Source organism: Monodon monoceros, unplaced genomic scaffold (genome assembly GCF_005190385.1).
Source record: "Monodon monoceros isolate NGI ecotype Baffin Bay Population unplaced genomic scaffold, NGI_Narwhal_1 Super_Scaffold_1, whole genome shotgun sequence".
Lineage (NCBI taxonomy): Eukaryota > Metazoa > Chordata > Mammalia > Artiodactyla > Monodontidae > Monodon > Monodon monoceros.
In genome coordinates this window covers 64975866-65002921 of record NW_021703765.1, presented here as the reverse complement: position 1 = coordinate 65002921, position 27056 = coordinate 64975866, and the positions used below count along the sequence as shown (strand labels likewise).

At 46.8% G+C, this 27056-nt stretch overlaps 1 protein-coding gene across 4 annotated transcripts in view; it reads right to left on the bottom strand.

Annotated features, from left to right (window-relative positions):
• Positions 1–23675, bottom strand: part of AP1B1 (adaptor related protein complex 1 subunit beta 1) — a 53361-nt gene extending 29686 nt beyond the window's left edge. For 2 of the 4 annotated variants that reach the window (XM_029225408.1, XM_029225432.1), the window contains exons 1-2: positions 23545–23675; positions 3655–3717 (exon numbers count right to left, since the gene is read on the bottom strand). In XM_029225408.1, the coding sequence (XP_029081241.1) occupies positions 3655–3691 (37 nt within the window). In that variant the 5' untranslated portion in view covers positions 3692–3717; positions 23545–23675. Of the gene's footprint in view, positions 1–3654; positions 3718–6460; positions 6641–9901; positions 9920–23544 lie in introns of those variants that run through there. The other 2 variants (XM_029225423.1, XM_029225416.1) reach the window with 2 other exon arrangements.
• Between the last annotated feature and the right edge of the window lie 3381 nt (positions 23676–27056).

The window sequence follows — 27056 nt, the reverse complement described above, 5'->3', positions numbered from 1 at the left end:
CTTCAGGCCCTGGCCCTGGGGGGCAGGCAGAAACAACTCTGAATTATCAGGAAGGAAGGTTGGAGATCACGTCAGATCTAGGGGAGAGGAGCCATGGAAGCTACAGAGGTTCTGAGGGAGACAAAAAATTTGCTGCCAGGTCCTGCTCAGCCAGATGGCTAAAAACATGCCGAGGGAAGCAAAGCTCTCCTCAGCCACCCGTACCCAAAGCCCTCAAAGCAGCGTGGGATGGAACCTGGGGACTTAAGGGAAAAGGGCAGGATTTGCTCAGTTTCAACACATAGGCTTTTCCTGTTTTCCTAGAGCTTAGAGTTAAAAGAGCTCACTCAGGGTTTCACTTCCTGATCCACAAGTGGTTGCTTGGCTCTGAAAATGGGAATTCAGCTGTCCCACGAGGGCTCTAGCATTTAATAAACTGTTCTTAAGAAATTGATGATCTGGAAAAAGCAAACGAGGAAGTAGGACTGTTCAGGGCCCTGCCATGGAGAGGTAGTCAGGGGCCTGATAACCCCAATAACAGGTTAAGAGGGCAGATGCTGGAGTGAGACAGACCTCCTGCCCTTAAACCAGCTGCAGCCAGCCTTTCCTGAGCCTTTCTCTAAGCCAGGCACCTCCCTAACTTCTTCCCACACCTTTTCTCATTGCATCCTCACAACAACTCCACACTTGCCCACATTTTGCAGATGAGCAAATGGAGGCCAGAAGAGGTTCAGGAACTTGCCCAAGGACACAGCCATGAGGAGGAAGGCTAAGATTCAAAACCAGGTCTGCCAGCTCCAAAGCCCATGTGCTCTGGCCGACCCAGGACATTCACCCTGCTTCTCTGAAACCATTTCCTTGTCTGTACTCTCTGCCTTGCCTGGGGCCTTGACTCTTCTCATGTAACAGATGCAAAACGCTCAGCTCAGTGCCTGGCACTCAGTGGCCTGCATTAAAGGTGGTCACTATTATTACTAATTTACCACGTGAACCTCTGTCTTGGCTCCCTCTTTTGTAGGAGAGTCCCGGGCTTCCCTCTCAAGTTACTTGGGTTGGGGGTGAAGCAGAAACTATCATGTGGGGGGAAGTGCTAGAAGAAGTTCTAGATGGATTTACAGTGAAAAAAAGAAAACTAACAGGGTTTTTTTGTTTTGTTCTTTTTTGTTGTTGTTTTTTGTTTTGTTCTTTTTTAAAAAATTTTTTTAATGACTGAACAATGTGGTGTTCAGCAAAGACTTGAGATGAGAGACAGTAAGCAGGTTAATTAAGAACAATCGTGCAGCACAGCCCGGGCAAGGCCACATTGAGGATATTGCTCAACAGAGCCAGAAGGAATCTGCAGACCTTGCAGTTCAAATCCAAGGCTCTGGAGAGCTGAAGGAACACACGCCCTTCTCCTCCAAGGGACTAAGGGGGCTGTGTCCCTGCTATGGGATCCAACAGACCATGTGACTGACCCTGGGCCTTGCTGCTGGGCTGCCCCTGCTTTGTTTGAGGTGTTTGGCCAGATTCAGTACAACTGGCAGTCAATTGATGGATCTAGGCCCGAGTCACCTTGGCCCCAAGAAGGCTAGTGAGGTGATCCGGGGATCTGCCTGCTTCAGCAATGCCTCCTTCCTATAATGTGCCCCAAATCCAACCAGTTACCAATCAATCACATACGAGGCATCCAATTCTATCCCCAACACCCCCGCCTTCCTCCCCAGCTCAGGCAGCATCATCTCTCATGAGAACTGTGGTTCTAATCTCCCTGCCTCCCCACAGCCTCACCCACTTCGATCCTTGATTAGAATCTGCCTCTGACCTCCACCTGCCTAAAACCATCAATGATGTCAAATTTGGTCCCAGATATTTCTCTAGATATTCTCCTCAAAAGAAAACCCATAAAAAAAACCCCACTACTGACACCTCAGTTTACTCGGCACTGTTCACCCACTCTGACCTGGCTCACCAGGCACCACAAACCTCTCCAACCTTTCTTCCATCACACTCTTCAGTAACTTGTGCCTAGGCTTTCCTTTCCCTGATGGACCTGGGACAGCACTCACTCCACCCCACTTTATCTGTCTAGCTCCACCCCAACCCTCCCACGGGCCCCGCCCCTCCCTTATCACAGCACCCACTGCCCTTTAGAGTGATCACTACTTAATAAACTGTCCTCTCAGGCTTCCCTGGTGGCGCACTGGATAAGAATCTGCCTGCCAATGCAGGGGACACAGGTTTGATCCCTGGTCCAGGAAGATCCCACAGGCCACGGAACAACTAAGCCCGTGCGCCACAACTACTGAGCCTGCGCTCTAGAGCCCGCTCGTCACAACTACTGAAGCCCATGCGCCTAGAGCCCGTGCTCCACAACAAGAGAAACCACCACAATGAGAAGCCCGCACAACACAACGAAGAGGAGTCCCTGCTCGCCACAACTAGGGAAAGCCCGCGTGCAGCAACGAAGACCCAACACAGCCAAAAATAAATAAATAAAATAAAAATTTTTTTAAATTAAAATAAATAAATAAATAAATAAACTGTCGTCTCTGCCCAAGGGCAAGCAAAGCCAGGTCAGAGACTCCATTTGTCTCCTCCACTGCACATGGAAGAGACACAGGAAAACTGGCTGGACTGAGAAATGAACCACCTGATGAGGGGACTGCAGGTCCTGGCTCAGCTGACCCAACAACAAACTCTCCTCATCTGGTCAGCAGGCGAGTGTTAATCTCACTTGGAGGGAAGGAAGGAGGAAGGAAGGGCCAGCCAGAAAGATTGCTTACAGGGTTAAAGCACATTTGTCAGCCACTACAACCAACTCCATTTCCCGAAAAGCAAAATCAAGTGTAATACCCAAACAATACAAGACTAGCTTAGCAAATTTTGATGCAGCAACTCAACAGACTGAGTCTTCAGAACTGTGGGGAAACGTTTATGATAATGCCAGATGAAAAACAGGATATAAACTCTGACTTCAACCACGTAAAACATGTGCCCAACGATAAGGACCAAACATGCACAGATACCACTGTGCAGTTGCTGACAGGATTGTGTGCTTTCTTTCCTCTGGGCAGTGGGGCATCATTTTTAACAATTTAAAGCCATGGGGAACAAAAGAGGGCTTTTTTCTATATGTGGAGCTAATGCTTTTTCCTTCTGGAATTCTGAAAGAAGTAGTCATACTTCTTACACCATCCACAGTTCAAATTTCTGGATCCACAAGGTTCAAAATGCTCTCAGGGATTCTTGCCACTTGCTTCCAGGCCTCCACAAGCCCTCACCCCCCACTACCACAGGGAGCAAGCAGAAGGGTCGGGCAAGGAAAGAAGAGGATAAGACCCCACAATGGGGATGTCCCTGCTGGCGCAGTGGTTAAGAATCCACCTGCCAATGCAGGGGACACGGGTTTGAGCCCTGGTCCGGGAAGATCCCACATGCCACAGAGCAGCTAAGCCCGTGCACCACAACTACTGAGCCTGCGTTCTAGAGCCGGCGAGCCACAACTACTGAGCCCACACGCCTAGAGCCCGTGCTCTGCAACAAGAGAAGCCACTGCAATGAGAAGCCCGTGCACTGCAATGAAAAGTAGCCCCCATCTGCTGCAACTAGAGAAAGCCCGTGTGCAGCAACGAAGACCAGAGGCAGCCAAAAAAAAAAAAGAAAGAAAAGACCCCACAATGAAACAAACAGTACCTTTCTTGGTTGTGGTGAAATATTTTGAGTCCGTCATTTTGGTCCCTTATCTGTGGCCAGACTCTGCAAGACAGAAAAGAGGTAACTTGCCCTTGTGTTCCATTCCATTTTCATTTCACAAGAGGGGAGAGGGATCCAGTGCATGCCTGATGAGGGGAGATAGCTTCTCATCTCTTTACTGGGCAAATGAACTGTTAGATAATGGCTGATTAGATTTTGGAGGGTAATTCCAAAGGATCTATCAAATTTTAAAATGTGCATATTCTTTGACCCAGCGATTTTACTTCTAGGAATCTCTCCCACAGAAATATCTGCACAGGATAAAAGGGTTTTATATCCTGCAGCACTGTCCATAACAATATACCACTGGAAATAACTTAAATGTCCATCGGTAGGGAATGGCTCAATACTTTGGAAGAGTCCACAGATTAAAAAGCACTGAACAATCATGGTTACAGCAGACCCTCTGTGGTGCTCACTCTGCCCAGTACTAAGTGCTTCTCACATGTGAACTCACTGAAGCCTCATCACAGCCTCATGGAAGTACTATCACTATCATTGCCTATATAGTCAAAGGAGCTTGGAAAACGCCAAGGTTAAAAAGCTAGAGAGATTTCTTCTCTACCCAACTTTCCCAAGCTTCTCTAAACAGTGATAGGCACTATTCATCTCTAGAGAGGGCTAGAAACTACACACTGCAGACTCTACAGCACTCCCCAAATCTGACTGGTCAGTTTTCTCAAAGCATCTCTCAGGACACCTCCTAGGGTAAAACTCACGCTGTGAAGTACTGGTCTAAGGCAACAGGGCAAAGAATGTACCAAGGCCCTCTCATTCATTCAACAATTTGCTGAGCATTTACTATGTAACTTCAATAGTTTTTCTTGGTCAACAGATGAGAGATATAAGAAGCTACACAGGAGCCAAGTACCCTGGATGCATGGTAGAGGCTTCAGGGGTTGTTCTAACATTTATTAAGAAGCTATCATTTACTGAACCCCTATTAAAGCTTTACAAACATTATCTCATTTAATTCTACCAATAAAGTAATTGCTTTTACCCCCTTTTTAGATGAGGAAACTGAGGCTCAGGGATGTTAAGTAACTTGCCCAAGGTCACATGGCTTGTAAGTGGCTGGACTGGGAGACAATTTCAAGTCCATCTGAGCTCAGGACCTGTGCTCTAGAGAGGAGGGAATTCTGCTTCCCCATCTGAGAGAAAAGACAGAACCCTGAGAGTGGCTTAAGGACTCAGTCCAAAAAGCCATGAGACTTTCAACTTCCAGTCCTACCTATAGTTTCACATGGTACATAAAACCACACAACCCAAAGAACAGACATTTGCATGGAGAAAACTCACTCACTTGGTCCCTTCTGTTGCCTCTATAGAAGAGACTCAAACATGTAAACCATTAATATCTTCTTCCAATTCATTGCTATCGGTGGGGGGAGATTAAGGTTACTCTTGGGATGGATGTGAGGAGTCAAGGAACATCTCAAAAGTCTCTGGAGGGACTTCCCTGGTGGCACAGTGGTTAAGAATCCACCTGCCAACACAGGGGACATGGGTTCAAACCCTGATCCGGGAAGATCCCACATGCCGCGGAGCAACTAAGCCAGTGCACCACTACTACTGAGCCTGAGCTATAGAGCCCATGAGCCACAACTAATGAAGCCCGTGCACCTAGAGCCCATGCTCCACAACAAGAAAAGCCACCGCAATGAGAAGCCCATGCACTGCAACAAAGAGTTGCCCCTGCTCTCTGCAACTAGAGAAAGCCCATACGCAGCAACGAAGACCCAACACAGCCAAAAATAAATAAATAAAATAAATAAATTTATTTTATAAAAAATCTCTGGAAACAATGGCAACACAGCTCCCCTGCAGTCCAACTGTATTTCTCCAGTTTAAGCCTGTATTTATGGCAGGATGGCAACAGGGCTGTTTCCCAACTGAGACACCTGCCCATAGGTTTTGTTTCAGTAACCAACAGGGAACCAATAAGTACTGCCTCAGGGCTGCCTTAAAGCCTTTGTGGATCCCATTAGGATAAAGGAATAAAGGCTTCACTGACAAAAGTATAAAGAAAAAGACACAATTCCACATTCCTTTTGCTTTGTCAGGTTGAAAAGGGATGATGGCACTTTTCTGTGGGACCTATGGGAAAGAGCAGAAGAGACCCCTGTGTCTGCTGATGCCAGTGCCACTGCGGGGCCACTAACTGCCAGTCTCGGCAGCGGGAGTCAGGGCTGCAAACAGATCCACAAAGGCAAGGACCCAAGTCGGCCTGGTCCACAGCTGCATCCATCCTCCACACAAGCGTGGCCAGGGTTCAGTCAATAGTTGTTGAAAGAAATGAAAAGTAGCCACTGAAAAGCCCAGGAACCCTCAGCCTGCTCTCCGACAGCTGTGAGGTTACTAAGCATTTGTTTCCTACCGGAGTTTACATACATTAAAAATAATTTCATTTTGAGCACAGAGAAAGCCATTTTCTCAGAGAAACCTCACCAACCTAGAGGTTCTTTGTGGAGCTCTGAGAATGAGCAGGTAAAGAAGGCAATGGCACGTCTGTCACACAATAAAAGGCTGTATGGCTTCAGAAGTCACAGGCCTGAGAGCATAACCAGAGGTATCCAGAATAGGAGAGTACCTTGGGTTTCCCAAGGTTAAATTTAGTTGAAGAAGAGGGATCAATGAAGGCAAGAGGGGCTAAAAATCACAGGCCAAAAAAATCACAGAAAGTAACGTACAAACCCCTCCAACGTTAAATCTAGAAGGAAATCAAAGTGAACAAAGCAAAAACTACCTTAGATGTCCAACTTCAGCGCTGCCCAGAAATTCTTCCTTCTCTGGTAGAGGAGGGTGTCACAGGCATTCCCCTCATCTGCAGGCACAACACAACATCCAAGGGCCCTGAATTCCCAGAACACAGCCTGGCAGATCTGTGTTGGATGCAACCACCCAGATGGAGGAAAGGGTGGGAAAATTTCTCTTTGGGGGATTAAAAAAAGCAAGAGAGCTGCAAGGTCAGCTAGTGAAGCCACCACAGCTGCTGATGCCCCTACAGCTGGAGCTTTTGATGACACTCTTCCTTTTACAGGTGCTAAGCAACTACTCACAAACTTAAACCGCCACCCCATGCAACGGCTGGCGCTGGCGGCCTCTTTCCTCCACAGTATCTATTTCGCATATCCCTCTGCAGAGGGCCCAGTGGGACTGCTGATGCAGAAATTGTATCCCTCTGAAGTTGTTTCACATACAGGAAATTAAGGTAGAGGAGGAAGGAGAAGATGGAGAGAAATGAAAATGCTTTTGCAAAGCCACCCCAGAGCACCGATTAAAAAACCTCACCTCACCATGAAAGATCACCAGCACCATGTGGATCTACTGAGGGTGGCTATCTCCGCATGTTCTTTCACCGCAGTTGCCTAGGGTATCAGCGCAAGAGAGATTTTTCATTCTCTCTGCAGGAATGGAAAAAACCCTACAGTTCAGTCAGACTTTGAGCTCAGACTTGCAGATGCCACAGGAAAGACTGGTGCTTTTCTTGGCCCTGCTCTCAGCCGTTGCTATGCATTGTATCCCTGCTAATGGAGGCCACAGGGGCCAAGACTCTGACCATGTACATGAGCCACAATTGAAAGCAAGCAGCCAATTTAGGCAAGAAAAAGCTTAGGGTTTGGATTCCATCTTTGGAAGTGGAAGAGCGCATTAAAAAAAGCAATAATTGGAGGGAATTTTTGTTTCAGAAGCTGCTCTGGCCAATGTGATGAGTCACTTCTGCTAAGGATACAGCATTCTATGCTGGGATACCCCTCAGTTTCAGTATTTACAGGCCAAGGAATGCCTGAAGGGGATGGCACTGTCCAAATTCAAAGCGGGGCACACCTGGGTCACACCTGGGACCAGTTTGCCTTTGGAGGAGACACTGCTGCTGTCCCCACCTCTGTCCTCCCTCCCCACATCCATTCTCAGTAGATGACTCTGATGCCACAATCCCAGGGCCAGTTCCTGTTAATCTCACTTTTTTCTTGGTTTTAAATCCTATTGACAAGGGCTGCTTCCCTTGTCACTAGGTGTAAAGAAATGAACTGAGTAATAAGGCCTGAAACAGAGTAGTTTTCTCCTACGTTTTCTAGAATTATAAAGAAGTCCTTGGTGAGAATCACTGACGTACTGGCCAGGGACAAAGATGTAATTTAAGAGTGGAAAAATGAGGCCCTAGGAAGAAAAGGAAAGGAAAAAAACTCACAAAAAATATTGTCAGCTAAAGACTGAACTTTAGCAACTGGAGTTAGGGTTGGGTTTAAGAAAAAAAGTCCTCAACACTTTAAAAATTTTTGAGTCATCACAAATCTAAATGTAATTTTATGACCAGGAGATTAAAAGTATCTTTTCTGTGTTTTAAGCTAACAAAATGAATTTAAATCTATTAAAAAACACATTATGGGACTTCCCTGGTGGTCCAGTGGTTAAGACTCCATGCTCCCAGTGCAGGAGGCATGGGTTAGATCCCTGGCTGGGGAACTAGGATCCCGCATGCCGCATAGCGCCACAAAAAAAAAAAAAAAATTTTTTTTTTGAGAAAATATTGAGGGGCTTCCCTGGTGGCGCAGTGGTTAGGAATATGCCTGCCAATGAAGGGGACATGGGTTCGATCCCTGGTCCAGGAGGATCCCACATGCCGCAGAGAAACTGAGCCTGTGCGCCAGAAACTGAGCTGGCGCTCTAGAGCCCGTGCACCACAACTACTGAGCCCACATGCCACAACTACTGAGGCCCGTGTGCCTGGAGCCCGTGCTCTGCAATGGGAGAGGCCACTGCAGTGAGAAGCCTGTGCACAGCAACGAGGAGTGGCCCTTGCTTGCCGCAACTGGAGAAAGCCCGCACGCAGCAACGAAGACCCAACGCAACCAAGATCAATAAATAAATAAATAAATTTTTTAAAAAAGAAAATATTGAATATATTTCAACTTTTCTCCAAGGTCTCAAACTTGCTAATAATAATTAACTGAAGAATACTGAGCTGAGGTTACAGTTTACTGCGTCTCTACAATTCAACTTCATCTCTTAAAAATGGGGAACTCAGGGACTTCCCTGGTGGCGCAGTGGTTAAGAATCCACCTGCCAACGCAGGGGGCACGGGTTTGAGCCCTGGTCCAGGAAGATCCCACATGCCGCGGAGCAACTAAGCCCGTGCGCCACAACTACTGAGCCTGCACTCTAGAGCCCGCGAGCCGCAAATACTGAAGCCCGTGCGCCTAGAGTCCGTGCTCCACAACAAGAGAAGTCACTGCAATGAGAAACCCGCGCACCGCAATGAAGAGTAGCCCCCGCCCGCCACAACTAGAGAAAGCCCGCGCACAGCAACGAAGACCCAAAGCAGCCAAAGATAAATAAAAAAATAAATTTAAAAAAAATGGGGAATTTACCACTGACGGGATAATGTGAGAATGAAAGACACTGACAACTGCAAACATAAACATCGTAAATATGAAATTCTAGAATAAGCAGAAGAGGCAAAATTAACCTATAGTGACAGAAGTCTGATCAGTGGATGCTTCTAGGTGGGAAGGACTGATTTATGCGTGGGTGAAAGAACTCTAGGGGTGACGGAAATGATCTGTATTTTGATGCAGATACTGGCCAAACTGTACACGTAAGAGCTGAGCATTTCACTTGGTGTAAATTAAACAAACATTAATTTTTAAAAAAAAAATAACAAAGTAGAACCCAATGCTGGAGAAGAAAAATAGAGCACTGTATAATCCAACGGAAATAAAGCCTTTCTGAGTATGACATAAAATCAAGAAGTCTTAAAAGATCTATGAATTCAATTATATAAAAATCAAGTTTTCCTGCATGGCCAAAACCAATAAAAACCAAATGGCATACAAAACAAAAGAAACACACACCAAAAAAAAGTTGCATCACATCACAAAAGCTTATTTTCCTTAATACATAAAAAGTGACTACGAAGAGAAGAATGGCGAAGGATGTGACCCATTCATAGAAAATGAAATACAACGATTTAGGCTTACTTGTAAGAGAAATGGAAATTAAAATTACAATGAAATACCATCCATCAGCTATTGGATTGGTAAAGGCCCAGAAGTCTGCTAACACTCCTTGTTGGTGTTGATGTGGGGAAATAGATACCCTCATACGATGCTAGTGAGAGTCTAAATTGCTACAACCTCTATAGTAATTTGGCAACAGCAGCTACCAAAATTGCAAAGGTACTTACCCACTGACCTAGCAATTCTCCTTCCAGGGGTTTCTTCTATATGTATAAAACTATGTAGATACAGTTACTCATGTAGCATCCTTTATAATAGCAAAACACTGTAAACACCTTAAATGTCCTCCCACAGAGGACTGACTGGTTTAAAACAGAAACGAAATTGAGCTATTTGTAATGAGGTGGGATAGACCTAGAGTCTGTCATACAGAGTGAAGTAAGTCAGAAAGAGAAAGACAAATACCGTATGCTAACACATATATATGGAATTTAAGAAAAAAAAAATGTCATGAAGAACCTAGGGGTAAGACAGGAATAAAGACACAGACCTACTGGAGAACGGACTTGAGGATATGGTGAGGGGGAAGGGTGAGCTCTGACAAGGCGAGAGAGAGGCATGGACATATATACACTAACAAACGTAAGGTAGATAGCTAGTGGGAAGCAGCCGCATAGCACAGGGAGATCAGCTCAGTGCTTTGTGACCGCCTGGAGGGGTGGGATAGGGAGGGTGGGAGGGAGGGAGATGCAAGAGGGAAGAGATATGGGAACATATGTATAACTGATTCACTTTGTTATAAAGCAGAAACTAACACACCATTGTAAAGCAATTATACCCCAATAAAGATGTTAAAAAAACAAAAAATTACGGCACTACATACAGACATGGGGAATACTGTGCAATCATGAAAAAGAATGAGGCAGTTCTACATGTACTTGTATGTAACACTCTCTAAGATGTTAAGTGAAAAAAAGCAAGATGAAAAACTATATGTAGTATACTACCATTTCTATTAAAAATTAAAATATTAATAAAACATAAATACCAAGTGTTTGCAAATGCATGGACTATCCTTGAAAGGGTAAATAAGAAAAGTGGACAGTGGTTGCCTCAAGAAAGGAAGCTGGATTACCAATGGTTGGGGTAAGAGACTGACCCTTCATCGTTTACCTTTGTCTATCTTGGGAATTTTATATCCTATGCATGTATCATCTCTTTTAAACATAATGCAGTTTAGAAAACAATGGTGCATCTAATTCAAAACACTATCCCCACCCCCGGGCTCCTCCTTCAGTCTCTGCTCAAACACCATTGCCCCAGAGGACCCCTCTCCAGACCCAGAGGGGCAGAAGCCTCCTCGACATTTGAGTCAATCATACTGTGGACTTCTCCATAGCCCTCCTCACAACTCTAATTTAGGATTTTTCCTGTTTAATGCTGTCAACCCAGTGACTGGCACAATGTCTGACATATTCCAGGAGTTCACCAAATGTTTGCTGACAAAATGAAAGGACAGGTTCCCAGAGAAGCTAGAAAACCAAGGGCCCATAATAGATCAAAACAATAGGACTCGCTGATGAGTGCCAGACAGCGACAACTGGGCAAACCGGGAACATGAGGCTTTGCAGCTAACTTTCCACAAACATGGCACGGCTGATCCAATGCCAAGATGGCTGCCAGGAATTCTAGCTTTGCTACCAACAGCTGTGTGACCCTGGGCAAATACCCCCCCATCTCTGGGCCTTCCTTTCTCCAACTGTCAAACAAGAGAATTCAACCAGATCAATGGCTTTTCAAGCCCCACCCCCCATCACCCCATTTCTAAATTGTTTAAAATAAAAGTGGAACTGCTCTGATTGAAGTAACGGTGAGGGCCCAGAGCCTGACTCATTTCACTATGTCCACTTTTCCCCCTCCTCACCGGGGGCCCTTCAGACACCCCACAGTTCCACAGAACAAAGTTTGAAGACAAAGTTTAAAGGACAAGATCCCTCCTGCATCTCATGTTCTATGATTCCTTGCTAGAGGTGGAATCCACTTCCTCACCAGAGTGTTCTTCCTGGGTATCAAACAAGAGAAAATGGAGCATGATCATTCACAGAGCATGACAGAAAACGTTTCCAAGGGGACAAAAAAGAAAACAAATTCAGAATGCAGCCAGGGCCAGCAAACCTCATTAGGTCTTCAGTAGAAGGGAAAACAGTAACAAGCCAAGCAATTCCCCAAATGGCCAGCCAATGGCCAGGGGAGGACTTTTCTAGTCTCAGGGCAGTGGTTCATGTCAGAGCAGCCCATACTCTGCAGTCGGACAAGAAGCATGAAGTTGGCAGCACCAGCACAGTGGACTGCACGCCATCGGCATCCAGTGATGGAACCAGGGAGACTATCGGTGTAGTGAAACCAGCCAGAGAAGTTGAGGAAACGAAACGGGGAGAAAGACATCTGACAAGGTCTGATCCAGCTCCCAAGACCCATCTCTGAATTCAAGGATATCCGGGCAGGGAAAACTGATCCTTAAAAGTCTGTGTTGGTGGCTTCCAACTTCAATGCTGAATTTCACTGTTAAACCCTTGCCTGATGAATAGCTTTCAGAAACCTGCTCAAGGACAGTCAAGACTAAGCTAGAGGGACTTCCCTGGTGGCGCAGTGGTTAAGAATCCACCTGCCAATGCAGGGGACATGGGTTCGAGCCCTGGTCCAGGAAGATCCCACATGCTGTGGAGCTACTAAGCCCATGTGCCACAACTACTGAGCCTGCGCTCTAGAGCCCACTCGCCACAACAACTGAGACCGCGTGCCGCAACTACTGAAGCCCATGTGCCTAGAGCCTGTGCTCCACAACAAGAAGACCTCAGTGAGAAGCCTGCACACCACAATGAAGAGTAGCCCCCACTCGCCACAACTAGAGAAAGCCCGTGCACAGCAATGAAGACCCAACACAGAGAAAAATAAAATAAATAAATTGAAAAAAAAAAAAAAAAAAAGGAAAAGGTCCTCGCAAGTCAGTACTAAAGTTCACATTACAGACAGGTAAACAGGTAAGGCCACCTTGAAGATTAAAAGGTGAGTCAGGGGCTTCCCTGGTGGCGCAGTGGTTGAGAGTCCGCCTGCTGATGCAGGGGGCACGGGTTCGTGCCCCGGTCCGGGAAGATCCCACATGCCACAGAGCAGCTGGGCCCGTGAGCCATGGCCACTGAGCCTGCGCATCCAGAGCCTGTGCTCCGCAACAGGAGAGGCCACAAGAGTGAGAAAAAAAAAAAAAAAAAGGTGAGTCAGCAGTAGAGAAACCAGATTTCAGACTTTCTCTCTGAGACAATGTGGTCACCAAACTCAGATAGGCTCTTTAAAGCCAGTTCAATTACTATGAGAAAATACTGTATTCTTCTTTGGGCTTGGCACAAGAATTGAAACAAAGGTGGCGGTGGAAGTGGCAATGACAGATGGATATGTGCTATGGGCCAGAAACTACGTAAACAGCTTTACAGTAATCTGTGAAGAAGGTATTGATAATATCCCAAGTTTTCATATAAGGAAACTGAAGCCCAGAGAGGTCAAGGCATTTGTCTGGAGTCACACAGCTAGAAAATGGTAGCGCCGACACACTCTACTCTTGCCCCATAATGAGGTCACACACATCCCACTGTGTCCAGTGAGGCAGCTCCTCCTCTCTGATGAAACCCTGGCAGAAACACACACACTCTAGGCTAAATGGTATGTGAAGTATGTTGCCACACATCCCTGCCGAGTCCCTCGAAGGTTGAATTACAGGTTATTTTAGGGCCAGCCCATCCAGTTTGGACAGCAGGGATGTCAAGCTTGGTAATGTGCCTAGTGAAAGCCTGTCTGGATGAGATCACCCAGTTATGGGTCTCCTGGGATTTGGAGGAAAACTGATTAGTCAAAGTCAATCTTCTGAGACCCACTAGCAATTAAAGTCTCAAAATGAAAAGGAACTAAAGGCAGGCAAATGGTACATGCAAATGTTCTTCTATCAGCACTGAGTCTCTAGGACTGAATTCTAGCATCAAGGGCCAGTTCTCGACTAATCTACAAGCAGTAATGCATGGAAAGATCTGCTGCCAAGGAAAAGTTCCTTAAAAACGAAATAATAGGGACTTCCCTGGTGGTGCATTGGTTAAGAATCTGCCTGCCAACGCAAGGGACACAGGTTCGCACCCTGGTCTGGGAAGATCCCACATGCCACAGAGCAACTATGCCTGTGCGCCACAACTACTGAGCCTGCGCTCTGGAGCCCGTGAGCCATAACTACTGAAGCCCACACTCCTAGAGCCCTGCTCTGCAACAAGAGAAGCCACTGCAATGAGAAGCCTGCGTACTGCAATGAAGAGTAGCCCCCGCTCACCGCAACTAGAGAAAGCCTGGGCACAGCAATGAAGACCCAACATAGCCAAAAATAAATAAATAAACGAAATAATAGGGGCTTCTTCTGAACAATCCTTAAATCAATGAAGATGAGGAAACAGAGGCCAAAGACTAAAGAACTAGGCTCCTGAGACCTCAGTTTTCCCGCCTATACGTTGGGAACACTTTCTGAAAATCTGTCACATTTTGGATATAGCATGTTTAACAGTGTGGAGCACCATCAGCTCCAAGCCTGTAACTGTGCCCCACACAGGAGCTCACACACAGTAGACAGAGAACAATCTTTTCCTGATGGCTCCTACAGATTCAGAGGGCAGGTGAAGGACTTCAGGGGAACAGCAGAGTAATCATGCCCTCCAGATAACTGCCACCAAAGCTCTGAGGAGGAGACTTTGAGATGGGTGGAGCATCAAAGGAAGCCCTCTTGGATTAAAAGGGGCTTGGCTGGACATGAAAATATGTGTTGGATTTGGAAAGGGTGGGGCGAAGGTGACATGGAGAAGACCCACAAGATGACAGCATAACAGGGAGTGAATTGAGAATAACTAAACCAACACAAACACTGGCTGGGGCACAGGTTCTGTGCTAAGTAATTTAGAGCCCCTGTGTCATTTAATTCTCCAGTAACCTATTTAAAAATGAGGAGTTAGAGATGCTGAGAGAGGAGTGACATATCCAAGGCCAAAACAAGCACACATATTTAGGAGTCTGTGAGACCCCTGCTTGGCTGAAGGCAAGATCGTGGCAGGGAAAGGAGTAGATGAGGTTAGTCAGGGAAGGATGAGATTCAAAGACAGCCTTGGATGCCAGGGTGAGTTGGACCCTGCCAGCAGAAGACGCAGTGATCTTATGACAAGTCTCATGCTAACAAGCATTTGATGCTACTGATCATTCCATCCTCCTTGAAACATTTTCTTCCCTTGGATTCCAGGGTGTCATGCTCTCTACTTTCCCTTCTACCCCACTGTCTAGTCTCCTTTGTTCCTCCTCCTCTCCCTCTCCTTCAACACCTGGAGTGCCCCAGGGCTCAGGCCTGGTTCCTCTGCCCTTTCCCAGAGGCCCTCTTCCCTCCTCCAGCTGCTTGCTTCATCCAGTGTCATGCCTTTAAGTACCATCTATGTGCTGACAACTCACAACTTTACATCCCCAGGCCCAACCTCTCCTCTGAACTCCCAGCTCATATATTCAAATTGCCTGATATCACTGGAATGTCTATATGGCTAACAGGCAGCTCAAACTTAAAATGATAAAAACTGCCACTTGCTTCCTCCTATCCCCCAACTGACTCATCCTGCAGTCTTCATTATCCAGTTATTACCAAAACCATCTTTGACAGGTTCTCAGGCCCAAAACCTCAGTTACCCTTGATAACACACTCTCTCTCATATCACACATCTAATCCATCAGCAATTCCTGTCGGGCCTAACCTCAAAATGAATTCCAAGTCCATGAAGGGGCTTCTCACCAGCTCTATCACTACCACCTGGCCCCAGGCCATCATCCCCTCCCACTGAGATTGCTACCAAAGCTGCTTCCACACTGCACCTGACAGCCCATCCCAGCAACAGCCAGAATGGTCCTATGACAGTCTAAATCAGACAATGGCAACCCTTTGCTCAAAATCCCCCAATGGTTCCGTCTCACTCAGAGTAAAAGCCAAAGTCCCTACCATGGCCTCATGAACCACAAAGCCCTGGATGAGATGCATACCCACTTCTGTCTCTCACACACACACCCTCCCTGTCATTATCTCTTTCAAACTCTTCTTCCACTGTTCTCCCCATCACTCCCTCAGTTCCAGCCATATGGGCCTCTTTGCTGATTCTGGAACACAACAGGCATGTTTCAACCCCAGGGCCTTTGCACATGCTGTTCACTTTGCCAAGGAGGCTCTTTCTCTAGAAAGTCTCATGGCTCAGCTCCTCATCTTTTTTCCCCCCTCCAGTTTTATTGAGATATAATTGACATACAGCACTGTAAAAGTTTAAGGTGTACAGCATAATGATTTGACCTTCATACATCATGAAATGATTGTCACAATAAGTTTAGTGAACATCCATCATCTCATATAAATACAAAATAAAACAGAAAAAAAATGTTTTCCTTGTGATGAGAAATCTAACAGTTTACTCTCAACAACTTTCATACACAACATACAGCAGTGTTAATTATATTTATCATGTTGTACATTACATTTCTAATACTTATGTATCTTTTAACTGGGAGCTTGTACCTTTTGACTGCCTTCATTCAATTCCCCTCCCCCCAACCCCCACCTCTGGTAACCACAAATCTTATCTCTTTCTCTATAAGTTTGTTTTTTAAAGTATAATTGACCTACAACACTATGTTAGTTCCTTTTACACAACATAGTGGTTCGATATTTATACATATTTCCAAGTTATCACCACTGTAAGTCTAGTTATGATATGTCACCATACAGATATTACATAGTTATGGACTATATTCTCCACGCTGTACATTTCATACCTGTGACTCATTTATGTTGTAACTGGAAGTTTGTACCTCTTAATCTCCCGCACCTATTTCTTTCCTCCCCGCCCAACCCCAGTCCCTCACCTCTTTTTTTTTAACATCTTAATTGGAGTATAATTGCTTTACAATGGTGTGTTAGTTTCTGCTTTATAACAAAGTGAATCAGCTACACATATGCATATATCCCCATATCTCCTCCCTCTTGCATCTCTCTCCCACCCTCCTTATCCCACCCTCCCTATCCCACCCCTCTAGGTGGTCACAAAGCACCGAGCTGATCTCCCTGTGCTATACAGTTGCTTCCCACTAGCTATCTGTTTTACATTTGGTAGTGTATGTATCCCTCACCTCTTTCATGTCTTGGCTCAAATGTCACCTTCTCACTGAGGTCTTCTCCGACCACTTTATTTAAAACTGAACACGCCCCCAACAAATCCCCCACACTTCCTATCCTTCTTTCCTCTTTTTGTTTTTTCCTCTAAGTACTTATCACCAACATAGGATAAAACACTTATCTATTTTTTTCCTCTCCATAATGAAATTCCATAAGGACAAGGATTTTGTTCATTTTGTTCCCTACCATATTCCTAGCTCCTAGACTGGTACCTGGCAAGTAGTAGGGGCTCAGTAAATATTCAAATGACTGGTGCTCAATCCTCCTCTTGGGGAAATTTCATGTTTTGTAAACCAACCGCAGCTAGAGAGCAGCTTCCCAATGTTGATTTCATGGTGTTTGCCAGGGTCAGAGCTACATCTGTTCTGGTTGTCAAGCTATTTTGAAATTGAGAATGCCAAACACCCTAGCCCATTTTACAGACAGTAAATGGAAGGTAAGTAAATAAATGATAAGAGAGAGAAGAAAGGGCAAAGGGTAGAAGGTCAGGTGGCAACATCTCCAATGGGAGAAATGTTCAGGCCACTTCCTTCAGATCACCATCAGATCACTATCCCCAGCCCTGGGCATCAGCTCAGAGTGACCAGAGCTGCAGGAAGTGGGGAAACAAATTACTGGGGGAGGTGTGCAGAGGGGGCTCTGACACAGGCTATGATGTGAGCTCAGCTAAGCCCTTCCTTCCGCCTATAACCCTCCAGGCCCACAGCCTTCTGTGTTCCTCTAGTTGACAAGCTCTTCACTGCCTTCATACTTGCTGATCCTTCTGCCTGGATTATCTCTCCAGCTTCTAGATTTATCCTTCAAATCTCAGCTTAGGTGACATCACTTCAAAGATACCATCCTTGCACGCACTAAGTAGGTATTTTTCTGTCCTCATAGCCCAGTACTCCTATTCACATATTTACTGAGCCATAAATAGGTTTATATGCTGGGGATGAAGCAGTGAATTAAACAGACAAAAACCTTTCCCTTCATAGAGCTTACATCCTAATGGCAGACAGGAACTACAAGCAAGATAAATAAGTAACATATATAGTATCTCAGACAGTGATAAATGCTATGGAGAAAAAGAAAGCAGGGAAGGAGGATAGGGAGTGTGGGGGAGGACGAGTGGGAGGTTGAAATTTAACCAGGGTGGCCACGAAAGGCCTCCTTTCGTGAGAGAGGTGACACTGCCTGGGGAAGAGCCTTCCAGGCATAAAAAATAGTGCAAAGGTGGGAGTATGCCTGGCCTGTTTGAGGAACAGCAGGGAAGCGATGTGGCTTGAACAGAGTGAGCTGTGAGGGGGGCAGTGGGTTATGAGGTCAGAGAATGGAGGGGGCCTTACAGGTCAAGGTAAGGACTCTGGCTTTTACTCTGAATAAGCTGAGTGCCACTGGAGGGTTTTAAGCAAGAGTCCTGAGATCTGGCTTACATTTTAACAGGGGTGAGCTGCTCTGCCTCATTTCCCTCATGATTTATCTGTTTTTCTAATTATAACATTTGTTTTCTATTTCTTCTTTGTCTCTCTCCCCCACTAGAATGTGGTAAGCAATCCAAGGGCAGAAACTGTCTGGCTTGTTTACCTGTCACCACATTTAGCTCAGTGCCAGGTGCACAGCAGGGCTCAATAAATACTGAATGAATGAAGGAAGGAACGAACGAATAAATGAATGTTGGGCATATGAAGGCTCTGTCCTCAGTGTCTCAACATCCAGCCACCCAGCCCTTAGAGATCAGAGAGTGAAAACCACAGAAGAGACTCAATAGCTTGCTATAATGAAATTTTGTCATTCTACTCTAAATATGTTTAGGACCCTAAAAGCAATTAGGGTGTGATAAAAAGTACGTCACCCAGGCTTCCCTGGTGGCGCAGTGGTTGAGAGTCCGCCTGCTGATGCAGGGGACACGGGTTCGTGCCCCGGTCCGGGAAGATCCCACATGCCGCGGAGCGGCTGGGCCTGCGAGCCATGGCCACTGAGCCTGCGCGTCCGGAGCCTGTGCTCCGCAACGGGAGAGGCCGCAACAGTGAGAGGCCCGCGTACCGCAAAAAAAAAAAAAAAAAGTATGTCACCCAAGGCTAGTCCTCTATAGAGCTCAGCTGTAACGAATGTCTTCAGTGCTGAAAACCAACACTGAAGGGCTGGTTTTAAAACTTTTTTTTTTTTTAAACTTTCTGGCCACGCCACACAGCTTGTGGGATCTTCTTTCCCATACTAGGGATTGAACCCGCACCCCCTGCAGTGGAAGCGTGGAGTCTTAACCACTGGACTGCCATTGAAGTCCCAGTTTTAAAGCTTTTGAGACCTGACTTCCAAACCTACAAATCTTGCAGCTCAAGTCCACAGAGGAGACAATGGATCAATGACTAAGGCATCCTGGCTGATGATGACCTCTGGGCATTCTGTAGTCAACCAACCATACTGTTACCTTAACTAGAGAAGGCCTCCCAGCTTCAGGGAGACCCTCTTAATGGAGGTCAGAGGTCAAGCCCAAGGCCAAAGACCCAAAAAGCATGAGGCTTGGGAGGCTAGAACCATAGCCAAGCCCTTCCTCAGCTCCATTAAATAACAGGAGACAATTCAAGAACAAGGGATTGGGAAAGGAAAGGTGGCCACAGAGGGTACAACATGGGCTCTCAGGGGGTCTACACAACCTAACAGGCACAACCATACCACAACTGCAAAACGAGAATTACAATGTCACATACTTGAGGGGTTTGTGAGGCTAAAACAAGTGAATACATGCAAAGCCCTCAGCAGTACCCAGCCCACCAAGTGCTTGATAAATGTTAGCCACTTTTACTACTACACAGGGAGAGCCGTTACCACCAGCACCTCCTGCTGCTCCCCAATCCCCAGGTCTCTGGAGGCCCTGAAGCACTCTGATGGCTGGCTGGGTGGTAGCAGTAGTTCGAGAGTAGTTATTCCCACCATTGGGCAGATTTCTCCTTACTCCCCTGGGGTGACATGATGATGGACAGGACATCATCTGGAAAGTGCTCTGAATTCCTTAGGAGTCAAAGAATCCTAAAAATTCAATGTGATATTCATTCATTCATTCACCAGACATTTACTGAGCACCTACTATGTGCCAGATATTTCACTAGGTGCTGGAGACACAGAAAACAAGTCCTCTCCAGGGATTAAGAGCTGTTTACTTAGAAGACAGCCAAGTACACAGACAATGACAACCCACTGTGATCAATGCCACAGGACAACCAGTTCAGGCCTGCAAGGTGGGGGAGATGATCAGATGGGAAGCACCAAGTAGTGGTCTAGCAAAGAAGCGGGTGTGTGTGACAGGAACTGGTGCTCAGGAGGTGGGAACAGCACAAAGCAAAGACACAGAGGTAAACAACTGGGGCTGGCAGAAGTGGCAAGCAGTTGAGTTTGACTGGAACTTGGGGAGATGCTGGAAGTGAGTAGTAGGAGAGATGAGGCAGGAGAACCCCGCAGAGGTCAGAGCTCAAAAGGCTTTGACCGCCACGCTAAGGAATGTGAGTTTCAGCCTGAGAGCAATGAGGATCCACTGATGGATATTCAAGCAGAATTTTTTTTTTTAAAGGATTCCCCACTTGCCCAAGTAATATTCTCTCTCTGGAGTTATTTGTTCCTCTCTGTGTGAAGTGAAGAACACAAAAACCATTCCTGTGCTCTAATAATTTATCAGTGACCTATCTTAGGCAAAAAGACCTGTTCAGGGCTTCCCTGGTGGCACAGTGGTTGAGAGTCCGCCTGCCGATGCAGGGGACGCGGGTTCGTGCCCCGGTCCGGGAAGATCCCATATGATGCGGAGTGGCTGGGCCCATGAGCCATGGCCACTGAGCCTGCGCATCCGGAGCCTGTGCTCTGCAATGGGAGAGGCCACAGCAGTGAGAGGCCCACGTACCAAAAAAAAAAAAGACCTGTTCAGAAAAAGAAATACCTACAAGCAACAGATGCCCCTTTAGTTTTCAGAAATACACCAAAGCGCAAAACTCATAACCAAGCAATGTTTGCTCACCATCAGCACATCAGGCTTTGGTGCCAGGCGTGGGGGTTTTCAGGAAGTGAGCAGTCAAGACATGCAACAGCTTCAAAGGATGACTAGAAAAAGATGAAAGTCCAAGCCCAGAGCCAGCAGGACCAACAGACTGAATTTCTTCTGAAACACTTTTAGGAAGTGAAACAAGAAGGATGGGAGAAGTCCTGTGTACATAAAGGTCTCTGTCTGCAGATGGAAGTAACACCCCCAAAACCAGGCCCCCAGTGGGCATCAACTGCCTAGGGTCAAGGCACCCACCACCACAACAGGCTCTGACAAATGTCCTTGTCCAGCCCCGACATATGCCAATGTTCGGTGGTGGGGGGGTGGGGAGGGGAAGGTATTATTTGAGAGCTGAGGTAAAGAAGGCTCCAGGTCACACTACCAAGAAGCTGCTGAGCTGGGACTGGAACCCAGGGTTAACTGATGGGGAGTCGAGGAGTGCTTTTTCCATCACACCTCTAAGCTATTCACGTCGCTCAGGTGAAGCCTCTGCTCAAACCACACTCAACAGATAATCTCTACACAACCTCTAAGGGATCTGAGTCTTTGTAAACTAGTGAAGTCACTCTTCATGAAGCTGCTCTAAGAGGTCGAAGGAGCCTGGTAGGCTCAACTCAGGACAGGGAGCCAGATGCTCTGAGCTCTGCTCATGTTCCTACCATCTGTGACAAGTCACTTCATCTCAAATCCTCTCTTGGAAGGATGGGGATAAGGTGACAATATTAAGTTTCCGTGAATTCAATGGAACTAGGAGAACAGATCGTAGAGTTTAAAAACAGGCACTACAGTAATATTTATATCACAGCTTTCTTCAGAAGCATGTGGAAACCCTCAAGGGTTCGTTAAGCCTTATAATACCTAGGAGTGGGTAGGAAATCAGCAGGTCTGTGCTGCTATCAGGGAAACTGAGGCAGAACTGGAGCAAGTGAATGTCTCTGCAAAGGAATAAGGCTCAGACTCACAAAGCCTCATCCTCTGGCCATGAAACCACCTTACCAGCTCCTGGACAAGATGTGGCTCCCCAGTCAAGAAGCCATGGGACCTGTACTTTTCTCAGAGACACAGACTCTTCCCTTGGGAATGTTCTTCAAGAACCCAGGGCCAAAAGATCCCCTAGCGGTCACGTGGTTCCTCTCTTCACTCCAAAAAGAATGCAGCTCAACCACTCTCAAGAGAGGTTCTGGATATTGTTTTTTTCTTTGTTTAAAAAAATTAATTTCTTTAGTTTTTTGGCTGTGTTGGGTCTTCATGGCTGCACGCAGGCTTTCTCTAGTTGCAGCAAGTGGGGGCTACTCTTCGTTGAGGTGCGCGGGCTTCTCATTATCATGGCTTCTCTTGTTGTGGAACACGAGCTCTAGGTGCGTAGGCTTCAGTAGTTGTGGTGTGTGGGCTCAGTAGCTGTGGCTCACAGGCTCTAGAGTGCAGGCTCAGTAGTTGTGGCACATGGGCTTAGTTACTCTGCGGCATGTGGGATCTTCCCGGACCAGGGCTCAAACCCGTGTCCCCTGCATTGGCAGGCGGATTCCCAACCACTGCGCCACCAGGGAAGTCCTGGATATTCTTAAATTCATTTCATGGCCAGCCTGTTTTATGTCTCACAGTTCTCAATAGTCAGGAAAAACTTCCTCTCTTGCCCTGAAAGGTAATCAGTTATAGCAATAGCCTACAGGACTGTTTCATCCTGAAGAAAGTGAATCAAATACTCCTTATGAAGATCAGACGAGAAGCAAGAAGGCTACATCTTTATATAGGTGCAAATTTAAAAGTAGCTAAAAATATTAAATAGCCCCTACACCCCAACATTGCTCCAGCCTCTCCTTTGTCTCTGCACTTACAGGTCCGTGAGAGCCTGGGTGGGAACCCTGGCTCTTGTGTATACTACCCGATTCACCTTACAGGTGTGACTTAACCGCTCTGTACCTCAGTTTCCTCGTGGATAAAATGGGGATAACAACAGTAGCTTCCTCACAAAGGTTGCTGGGAAGCTTAAATGCGGCATTATAAGTGCCTAGCACAGGGCTTGGTATACAGTAGGAGCTCAGTAACCAGTAGCTAGCATTTCCATCAGTACTTTTGGCATTATTACAGGTGTCCCCAGTTAACTTGTCTGTGAGGCGCCTACGGACAGACCAAGCCCAACCCCACCCCAGAGGAGGCGGTGCCGGGCCATTTCTTAGTTTTTCTTTTTTTCCTTTTTGAACCTTGGCAAAGAGATAAGGCCCTGAACGACGAGGAGGCCTCAGGATAGCCACGGGGGTGACTGTGCAATGGGAACCAGTACCCAAAGAGAAGTTTCCTGTCTGGCTAGGCGCAGGGTCCCTCAGGCCTAAATCTAGGAGTCTCTCGGGGAGGGCGCCCTGGGAGGGAATGCGGACTTGGGGTGGCTGGGGTGCAGGCCGGCGGCCAAGGGGGCGCGAATGAATGAACCCGCAGCCCTTCTGCCTCGTCCTGGCTTGGGAAGCCACTCTAGTCCCTCCAGCTCCCTGTCCTCTCCGTGACCTTTGACCCCAGAACCCCCTCACCTCAGACCCCTGACTCCCCGCCCCACCACTTCTCCGGCCTCGTCGGGCTTCCCGTTTCCTCACCCACAGGTCCGAACGGCTCCCGGAGCCACGGCGCTGCTCGACGCGGCAGTAAAAAGTCTGCGGCCTTGTCCCCGTGCTCTCCCCGTGCGTCCGTGCCGCCGGCAGCTCCGAGCCCCACGGCTGTCACCTGCCGGGCGGAAGTGAGCTGCCCGCGCGCGGGCACTTCCGGTGGACGCACGGGCTGGGGGCGGGGTCAAGGGTGCACTGGCTGGGGCGGGGGCTGGTGCCCGCGGGGTGGGGCCAGAAGGGGCGGGGCCTACCGGAATTAACTCCGCCCCCGACACGTCCTTCTCTGCCGCTGTCTTCGGTAGAGCGCGGAGAAAAACTAGGCAAGCTAACCGTTAAGCAATTTAACGTGATGGAGATGGAAAAGTTCGTAGAGACTTTGAGGTCCGTTTCCCTTCTGTGTTACAGACGGGAAAACTGAGGTTCTGAAAGGGGCAGGTGTTGCTCAAGAGCACTTACCTTGTGAAGGGAAGAGTTAAACTAGAGCTGTAAGTCTAGTCTAGCGCTTGCAGCCCTTCAGTGCAGCCCTTAGGGGAATTCCGCGTTTTAGGGGAAAACCTCAGACCCTCCAAGGAGAACTTCATAATGTCCCATTTCACCTTTTGCTGGGTCGGCCAGGACCTCAATTGCTATAGCTATCTCGCTCCCAACTCTGGTACTATTAACTTTCTCCTCCTCCTAGATAATTTCTGATCATTCTCTTTAAAATATTTAAAATAATATTTGCATTGTAGAGAAATGGAAATATACTAGTAAGCAAAAGGAGATAAAAAATCATCTGCAATCCCACCGACCTGAGACAATCATTTTTAACATTTTGGTGAATACCCTTCCAGACTCGACATATCATGCGGTATCTTTAACTCACCAAGATATTGGTAAAGCTTTCCCAAAACAATAAATACATTTCTATTTGGTGCTTTCCAATGCCTGCATGGAATTCTACAGTATGGGTGGCATCACTGTTCTAAAAAACAATCCCCTACAGCTGAACACTTAGGTTGTCACCAAACTTTTAATATTATAAAATATATTGATAAATAAGCATGCACAGCCAAGTCTGTATGTCCCATCTAATCCAGATATTACTGTTTTAATATTTAATATAGTTTTCTATGTTTAATCAGCCTCAACTACTTTTTTTAACATTTATTTATTTTATTTATTTATTTTTGGCTGCATTGGGTCTTCACTGCTGCACGCTGGCGTTCTCTAGTTGCGGCAAGTGGGGACTACTCTTCGTTGCAGTGTGCGGGCTTCTCATTGCAGTGGCTTCTTTTGTCGCGGAGCACGGGCTCTAGGTGTGTGGGCTTCAGTAGTTGTGGCACACGGGCTCAGTAGGTGTGGCTCACAGGCTCTAGAGTGCAGGCTCAGTAGTTGTGGCACACGGGCTTAGTTGCTCCACGGCATGTGGGATCTTCCCAGACCAGGGCTCGAACACGTGTCCCCTGCCGATGCAGGTGAATTCTTAACCACTGTGCCACCAGGGAAGTTCCTCAACTACTTTTTATAAAATGTTATTTTTAAAATAATTATAGACTTACAGGAAATTGCAAAAATAGTACACAAAGGGTATCATGTACCCCTCACCCAGCTTCCCTCCATGGTGACATTTTATATATTGGTAGTATAATATTGAAACCAGGATATTGTCATTGGAACAATACCATTAACTACATTACAGACCTTACTCCACTTTTAAAATCCTCTTATGAAGTAGACAGGAAACAAATAAAATTCTATATGTACATGCCATGTTCCATGTGCTATATACAGCTGTCTGGAGGAATCACCATTCCCCTAATGATAAATGTTGGCAAATGCCATCAGCCTCATTGGAAAACAAAATTTCACTGGGAATGTGACATGGAAAGAGAAGAATTATCCAACAAAACAAACCAAGGAACTTAAAGGTACCAAGCTGGACAGCTTATGTGAAAGTGACAAGTTAGTGGTAGAAGCAGTCAGAGATGGAAGATTTCCAAGGAGACAGAAGTCACAGTGTCAGTTTGCTCAGGAAGGATATCCTGAGGAAAGTGACATTTGTGCTAGGCTTTGCCCAATAAGAACACAGTTGCATAGGCTGAGACAGAAGGAAAAGGTGATTCAGGGACAACAGTGTAGAGGCAGGAAGGCAAGGGAACCAGACATCTGGGTCCTTCAGAAAGCAGTTCCCAAGTCCCTGATCTGAATCATGCCCTGGACTGGGTGTTGGATAGTTGCATGGCTGAGGCAAAGGCCCTGCTCTTGCTGACCCTACTGTTTGTCTGGGGAGGATGACAGAGCAGCAGACACGAGTGTGATTGGTGCTGTGGTAGGGGATGGGCTGAGGGCTATGGGAGTCCAAAGCAGGAAGTGCAGAGCAACAATGAATGTTTATGGAGCACCTCTGGTGGGCCAGGCAGTGTGCAGAGAGTCTCATTTCCTTCTCACTTCAGCCCCACTTTATCCAGGTGGAGGGTTGTTGCAACTCCAAGAGCTTAAGCCAAACAGTGTGTGAGTGGCAGCGCTGAGGGACTGGCCCCAGAGCCCTTGGATATGTGTTCTCACAAGTCCCACTCATTCACCTAAAATATATTTGTCACTAAACCAGCCATATTGGGAATACAACAATGAGCAAAAGGCAGCACGATCCCTCCTTGGGGCTATGGTGGAGTGTGGGAGAAAGACAAACAAAGGAATAATTATAACACCACTCAGGATGGCTTCCTGGAGGAGGTGACATCCAGCCTGAACTGTGAAGGATGATATTCCTCCTACTAACAGTTACTGTGAACGAATCACTGTGCTTGGCTTTTTCACATATTAACCCACTGAACTCTCCCAACAATTCAATCCCATGACTGTCTCCAAGGAAAGATGAGAAGACTTAGGCCAGTGGGCAGAGCCGATTTCTCCCCGACTCCCTTGTGGGCCTGGGCCTTCTCTCCCACAGCTCGGCCTGACAGGAAAGCTAAAAGGATGCTACTAATAAGAGGAGGCCAAAGGCCGGATAGTTACAGCTTGCAGAGGTGGGAGACGGAAGCAGGGAAAGGGGGCGCTTGGGGGCTTCCCTCCCCACCGCCACCACCAAACCCAGCTGGCCACACGGCCGAGTCACACTCACCATCAAACGCTGACCGCTGTGGCTAGAACAGTCGCTCCTGGGGCACGTGTGGTTCACCCGGGCCCTCTGAGACTCCAGGATGGGTGGAGCAGAGCCGATGATGGCCAAGCCCAACTGGAGAGAGAACCAGCTTCTCCCAACAAATACACCATTACTAACAACATCACCTCCTGATTGGAGGAGGACGTTTTTCATTTTCTACCCTGCCCTACTGAGCTGACTGATGTTGGACAGGCCTGTGCACCTCTTTGGGCCTCAATTTCTCCACTCTGAGAACTCTGAACCCATCACGGGCCAAGTACTTTGTATACCCTTGACCTCCATCACTTTATTTAACCCTCACTGTTCTCAAGAGGTGGGTGCTACGATAACCCTCACTTTACAGGTGAGCACACTGAAG